Consider the following 7342-nt stretch of genomic DNA (forward strand, 5'->3'; position numbering starts at 1 on the left):
TTTGATTCATTCGTCCCGTGGTACACACGGTAATTTCATTTAATTATGAATACCAGAATAAACGCGGTCTGCTTATTAATTTATTGCATTTGACGTCTGTGTTTTTTTTTTTATTTAAATTTATTACCTTAATAGTGGGGCACAAAAATTAAGTGAATAATATTGAATATTTTGATTGTTATTTATGATAGCTGTTTAACAACAAAAATTAATGAAATAAATCACATTAGTAGTCGGCTCTTTCCGGTGCTATGTTAATATATTGGGTATTGTCGATGTTTTTGATCAGACACAGTAACATTTCAAAGGCATAAATGCACAGGTCTTCCACCGAGTTATTAACACGATTACACTCCTCAACGACCTCAATATTCGTATCCCTTAAGTTTTCAACGATTTGCAGCAGCTCGATATCGATGCGTCCATTGGCATCAAGAACGTTCAATTCGGTGGCCATGCAGTGCACAAAGCACATATAATTTATTTCAATGTTTTCCTCATGGGTTTCAGCCAGTGATTGATCTATTCTCAATAGAAAGTCTTCTCTGGTGACGTTGTTTTTGGCCAGGCATTCATCAGCCACACTTACGGGCATGGTAAAGCTCTACAATGTATTTGGAGTAATATTGAAGTCAATACTAGCACAAAAAAACTTACTTCTACATTGACTGCCAGGAGAGCAAAAAAAATGATTGCATTTCCTCTTATTATGGGCTTCAATATAGTTTTCTTAGTCATACTATGTTTGTTTTATTAGTTTCAGTTGAAAACATTCGACTGGTGAGATACAATTTTCTATTTTGTTTTTATACAATCTTTTCGAAAATTCTCTTTTATATCAGCTGCCCTTATTAAACTAATTGGTTCTAGTTATGAATAGCTCTTTTGTGAAATAATTACACAGAATTGTAGATACACAATGTGAAATTATCCACAGAAAACAAATGCATGTGTATGATATTTGTGCAGTTTTCAATTATTATTTAATTGTTTCAATTGGGAAATCATTGAAAATATGTGCAAATGCAGATGTGTAGTCGAAAATCTCCACAAATTGGTCTTACCAACTGGATATTTGTCCGATGGCCACCAGTGTTGTTGAGTATTTAATAAACCTCGAATCATAACATGTATTATTGTATTAAATAGTCTAGTTGCAATAAATTCGATAGTTAAAGCTCTGGTTAAAAACGATCTACAGTTATTTGAACAAGTTTAATGCATTAATTATGTATGTCAGCCTTTTATTATTTATTCATAATCTAATCTAATTCTCAAGGCATATTTGATTAATTTTGACTTTACATAGTGCAGTTGCCAAATTTGTTTAATATATTTTTTATCTGCATCGATGCTTTAGAGTCTAAAGTGAAATCATAAGTTCTGACATTTTCATGCAACAAGTTGTCTTATCTGTTTACTATATATTTAGTTACTGGAAATAGTCGTTGAGTGTTGAATAATTAATTTTATCGCAATATGTATGCTGTAAAGTTGAGAATTAACATATTGTTATTAACACGCTCAATATCGAGACCTGTTTGTTGATTCATGGAATTGTGGCACTAGCTGCTCTTTTGATTACCCAGTAATCTGTTGACTATCAAACATTTTTTAATACGCTTGCTTAGCAAGTCATGCAATAATTGAAATAAAAATAATAATAATACATTTTCCGGTATATAAGGTTGCGTCATCAACCGTTTGTGTCTACTAAGTAACAAATAATGAATCATTGATCAACATTTACTTGCACACTGGGAATATGACTACTTCTTCAAGCTACTGAAATGCAACTCTCTCTTTACTCTGCTAGCTGTATACATTTCTCATACCTAAGCATTTTTTATTAAAGTTCAAATATGTTTTCAACTTATTACCACGAAATGCAAACACGACACAATAGCAGTAACAAATACACCGAAAAGAGCACGCGCCAAAAACTCACGTAAATTTCATTTTATACGCAGTGAAATTCGCATAACATTTCCTGTCAACATATTTTGCCACACTTTGCTGCAAAAATGAAGCGACAATGCAGCAGCAGAAGCAGCAAGGCCATTATGCCTCACACACACATACACACACACAGCGACAAATTGGTCTGACAGCATCGGATGGGGCATTTCTAACTATGCGACCTCAACACCAGTAACCAACACCAACACCGCTTCCCGCAAACCCTCGTCCGAGCTTTCAACCCGAAACTCGCTACAACAAATGAAAATTCCAAGAATATTCGCATTCGCAGTGAGTTTTGGCTTTTGCGGCTGGCAGTCGCTGTTTACTTGGCTTCCTCGGTTATTTACGGCCTGCAACATTTTTTTTTTTGTTTTCCTATTTGGTTTCTATATACACATTTTTTGCTCTTTTTCTTTTTTTTTATAATTGTTCATTGTTTGTTGCTGGCTTGTTGCCAAAAAGGAAATATGTGTTCTGAAAATTGCACATTTCTATAGCCATTGCTAGGTGCTAAACTATGGGTAATATCTGCTCGAAATACTCCCACTTAAAATCAACTTAATTGCGCTACCATTTTCCCCCATCCCTACCATTACTGATGTGTAATGAAATCTACTAAATTTTCCCCAACATCAATATTTGATACGTAATAAAAATTATAGCATTTATACAGGAAATACACCCTACACAAACCCACAATGCATTTTGTATAATTCGATAATGGTTGCTCGTATTTGGCCGTGGCAGTCGCTAATTAGGCCACGAAGCTTTGACGTTTATGCCTCGATTGGCTCGATGCATAATTTATTTTTCACATACACCAAGCCAAAACAAATAACCAACTTTGAGACAACTTTTTGTCGAATGTTTACTGCTCTTTCGTTCTAGTAAAAAGTGTGGAAATTGTTATTACCTATGAAAGTAAATAAATATAAGTTGGAATGCATAAATTAAATATTATATATATAGTGATTAGAACTTAGGCATTTCTCTTTTTATTAAACATTTGTTATAATAATTGCAGTATTTTTTTTATTTATTCCTTGTTACCCTTGTAGTCTAGTAACCCTGCGCTTTAGTTACAAGCAGCATTCGAAAATACGAAATGGTTGGTAAAATATAAATACAAATATCTGTATGAGTGAATTCGTTGTAAAATATTTTCAATGGATAAAAGGGCAAATTATGACTTTAAATGTGCATGAAAAACAAATAAATGTTGTGAATAAATTAATTGAAGTTGATTGTTGATTGAATAATTTTCTGCTCTGGCTTCCCCATATGAAATATAAAATGTAATATGCAGTATATCTTTGATGATGCCTAAATGAAATGCTTTTGATTGTGAATATGTGTGTGTCATGGGTAAGTAAATTGATGTTGTTGACTATCACGGAAACATATGTTGGCAGTAAGTAAGAACAATTTATATATGTGAAAAGCCATTGAAAGTTCATCCACATACCTGTTACGCCACACGTGTAATACATACAATACATGCTCCATTGCTTTGTAAAGGTGAATCTCATATTTCATAGATTATAATATCATGGGGAGCGGAAAACTTTTGCAGTCAGTTGCTTGAAGGTTAAGCAACACAAACAATGTGGCCTTCTGACAGCTTTTGCCATTTATTAAACATGTCAAGGGTGGAGGAGCTGGAGTATAGCTGTATAGCTCTGGATCTGGATCTGGAGTGGGAGCTGAAGCTGAAGCTTTTCAAGCAGCTTGTCGCTTGGGTACCACCTATGTGATTTTATACTCTTCATCCGGGAGAAGTACAAAAAAACTTGCTATGCACAGAATAAAAGTAATGTGTAAAACTTTAGATGCTCGGCGTAATAAAAATAAATAGCACGCGGCTCGGGCATGCAAGGCACGTATTTTGTATGCACTTTGATACCACACCTCCACAACACCCCCATCAGCCAACACACCCCCCTCTCCACCAACAATGACAACAAAACGCCCACAAAATATGCATACATTGTTAGGACGTGCATGTGTACACACAAAAGAATTTCTGAAGACAGTTTGTGGAACATCAGTTGAAATGCTACATGCAAAGGATGTAATGCATCCTGCACCCAGACTGCTTGTTAAGTCAGCCAGACAAGAAACAAGCTAGACAATGAGACTAATTAATTGCCAAAATGCCAAAGCCGAAGCCAATCATAGAGTGCAATAATGAGCAGGATGATCGTCGGCATGATGTTACTGTCAATATTGGAAAAATGGTGTCCATCTCAGATTTGTGCTTGAAACAATGCGGGGCAGATCATTAAGCATTTTACATTGACCAATTAGTGTAGTGTCTGAAAGTCTGTGGACGCCAAGTTTCTTTTAAATATTTAACAGGAGAAGAAATGCGAAACTTCAACCATTTTTAGCCCGTCAAAATAAACAGTTGGCATCGAAGCAGTTAACGCCAGAAGTAATTGCAATAAGCAGGAACAATAAGTGGTAGTAGGAGTGGGTGTAAGAGCTGGAAGAGTGGAAGGGGATTCATTTCCTTGACAACGCGCCAAGCAGCTTCCAGTCTGTAATTACACTATTTTTTTTTTAATTAAATGTTAAGTGTTAGTGAGTTCTTTAAGCGGCCATAACTGCAGATGGGCACGCGGGAAAGCTTTAAGTTCTTGGCCTGGTCAACACTTCAAATGGGCTAGTTGAACAGCTGAAAGGCTCGAATTGGGAGGGGGTCCCAAGCAAAAAGCTATGTCCTGTACTGACTTTGGTCATTTTTAACTTTCAGTACGATTTGCACGGCTCGTTGCATTCTGTGATAATTTTTACAAACTTTTAATATACCTAGCTAGAGTCTCTTGCACATCGGATACAGCTGAGAAATAAATTAAGTAATTTAATATTTATTTACTTAAAAGCGAGCGTCGCTAAGGCCTTATAATAAGTAATAAGCTAATGTAATAAAAAGCTAAATAACTGACTACACTTCGTAAATAGAGTATAGCTGCTTCTTCTTTAAAGATCGTATAGATAAACTAATATATATATATAAATAATGTATATATTATGTAGAGTATCAGGGCTTCGTCATTAAGTTAGCTTTCGTCGCTTGGCACTATTATATTTTGGCTTGCAACTATAAAGCTTAAAGTTTTGAGCTTAGCGCTTGAGTGTGAATATTTTTGTTTTTTTCGCTTTGTATACCCTGTAGCTACCAAAAATGGGTATCTAGGTACTGCAAATACAGCTTCAGTAGTTTCATCAATCGCATGCCGGAGCCAATTGAACCCAAATACCTAATGAACTTTATTGAGAGCTCAATATAAGTTTTTTGTAAATAATGTTTCGTGTGTTTATTATAGCAATGCTAAGATTTGTGTAGGATATCCTTCGAGAAGCGCTCTTTCAAATGGAGTACACTAACTTGCCTTTTTTATGTAGGTGGTGGCTGGTCTGTTAACTAAAAATAAACCGAGTGTTAAACGTGGCTTACACGTTGGTCATTTTTATTGCCATGATGTTCCGTCAGCTGTGAATAATCGCATTAGTTGCGAAATTAAAAATTACAAAATAGAATAGATAAATCCACCCACGGCTGGTCGGAGGTAAGCTCTTTGTTACCAAAAGGCACAACTATTAACTGGCCAAGGCTTTTCAGCACTCCCATAACTTATATTAAAAAGTCGGCCTATGCATGTGTGCTTAATGTGTGTGTGTGTGTGTCCACGAGTCTATTTGAGCTATTTGTAAAGATTTACTGCTAATTGAATTACTAAGAAGGGTTCTTCACAGCGTCGAAATTAGTTAAGCTGATTCCCAAGCTTAATGTCCTGGAAGGTAACTAACTGGAAGGTTTGTTCCTGTCCTCTCATCTAAGCCAAAAAGGTAGGGAAGGTGCGACAACTGATGGGAGTATTTTATATTGGTCTAATTTGATATGACTATCTAAGATTTATAAGGATATTCAAACATGACAGTTGGTCCTTCCAGCTTAAGTTCCTTTCATAAACTACGTTGAGGTTAAAAGGGTTTTGTTATATTTTTTCTGATATTTTCAACAGCCAAACTATCTATTTAATAGTAGTAATACAAAATTAGCTATGCGAGAATACAGATTAACTTTATTATTGTTAATATTATTTCCGTTTGACAATACAGATTTGCAATATAACATATTTAAATTTCTCACTTGCTTTCATTAAGATTCTTTAATATGCAAACAGATATATTGAAAGCATACTCGCAGGTGTCTTCCTCTCCATCGTGCTCATCTTTGCAATGCGTGATAGCAAGAAGCTGGGCCGGCTTCACATCTTCTGACTTAGTCAATTCTTCCACATCCAAATAACCATCGGAGCCAAGTGCCCCCAATTCCCCAGCTAGACAGTATAAATAACATTTGAACTTCTTATCAACTTTATCCGTATTATTTAGAAAACCCTGCTTCATTAACTCTGCAACCTCGTCTTTGCTAATATTATGCAGTTCCGAACATATTTTATCAGCCGAATCGAAATCTTCTTTAGTGGGTTCACCCTACAAAATTCATAAAGGATAATTATTATATACATTCTTAGAAGTCTATATGGTTAGTTACCTGTACGAGGACCAGCAGGAATGCTAGTAAAATTGCAGGAAGTGCATTTTTCGTCATCATTTTAATAAATTTCACAGAACAGAATATTGTCGACTGATAAATTATATAGTTTTGCTGCTGGTTATATAGCTACAAACTTGATACTTTTTATAATATATAATAGGTTATATTAGTACCTAATCAAACTTTTAATCAACACGATTTTACAATTTACCATAGAAAAAATATATTAATTCGCGTGACTTATTTTGGTTTTAATGACTCTGAGATAAGTGGAAATTGTCACCTGTTGAATAAGTCGTGTGCTCTAATTGGTTTAATTGAATAATTATTGATTGTAATTTTTGATCACAACTTTCTCCTAAAGAGAATACATTCTTAAAGGCATTACAGGTGCTTACAGGCTTGTAAGAATCTTTTTTTTTTTGTTTTTGGTTTCCTTCTTTACACAAATAATTGGATTCTTCTACATTGTGTACACCATAACATTTGTATTGCCTACTTTCGGGCTGCATATTAAATGCACTTCAATTCGCTTATTTTTGCGCTAGATTACATTATTGAATTTCTGCAAGTCATATCTCTTCTGCATCTCTCACTTTGGCTGGCAAATGCAACAGACAGCTCATGTTCTTGGTCCTCCTCCTCCTCCTCCTCCCTCTCTCGTTGTCCTTCTTCCTTCCTTCCTTCTCTTTCTCTTGCACTTTCCTGTTCTCTTCGACTAATGGCCGGCATCTGGTTGCTGCCTGTTGAGGAGTCAGAGGTTGAGTAAATTTAAATCAAATCTTCGGGCAGGGGATGAGAGTGTTGAAATGA

General features: G+C 35.3%; 2 protein-coding genes across 2 annotated transcripts; both read right to left on the reverse strand.

Annotated features, from left to right (window-relative positions):
• Positions 1-181: 181 nt before the first annotated feature.
• Positions 182-713, reverse strand: LOC6560561 (general odorant-binding protein 57c). Its single transcript, XM_001985868.3, has 2 exons — positions 658-713; positions 182-604 (listed from the first exon to the last, which is right to left on the reverse strand). The coding sequence occupies exon 2, from the start codon at positions 593-595 to the stop codon at positions 227-229; it is 369 nt and encodes a 122-aa protein (XP_001985904.1). The 5' UTR covers positions 596-604; positions 658-713; the 3' UTR covers positions 182-226.
• Positions 714-6028: 5315 nt separating this feature from the next.
• On the reverse strand, positions 6029-6618 carry LOC116805024 (general odorant-binding protein 57c-like). The gene is made up of 2 exons (XM_032734690.2): positions 6527-6618; positions 6029-6465 (listed from the first exon to the last, which is right to left on the reverse strand). The coding sequence occupies exons 1-2, from the start codon at positions 6584-6586 to the stop codon at positions 6115-6117; spliced, it is 411 nt and encodes a 136-aa protein (XP_032590581.1). The 5' UTR covers positions 6587-6618; the 3' UTR covers positions 6029-6114.
• Positions 6619-7342: the final 724 nt, after the last annotated feature.

The sequence above is a fragment of the Drosophila grimshawi genome, unplaced genomic scaffold, assembly GCF_018153295.1.
Source record: "Drosophila grimshawi isolate 15287-2541.00 unplaced genomic scaffold, ASM1815329v1 contig_1367, whole genome shotgun sequence".
NCBI classification, from domain to species: domain Eukaryota; kingdom Metazoa; phylum Arthropoda; class Insecta; order Diptera; family Drosophilidae; genus Drosophila; species Drosophila grimshawi.

What these genes read in the sequence shown, in the direction of transcription:
- LOC6560561 (XM_001985868.3), bottom strand. Translation starts at nt 595, where the DNA reads ATGCCCGTAAGTGTGGCTGATGAATGCCTGGCCAAAAACAACGTCACC.
- LOC116805024 (XM_032734690.2), bottom strand. Translation starts at nt 6,586, where the DNA reads ATGATGACGAAAAATGCACTTCCTGCAATTTTACTAGCATTCCTGCTG. An exon ending in TCCTGCTGGTCCTCGTACAG is followed by an intron (nt 6,466 to 6,526) that starts GTAACTAACCAT and finishes TGAATTTTGTAG; the next exon opens with GGTGAACCCACTAAAGAAGA.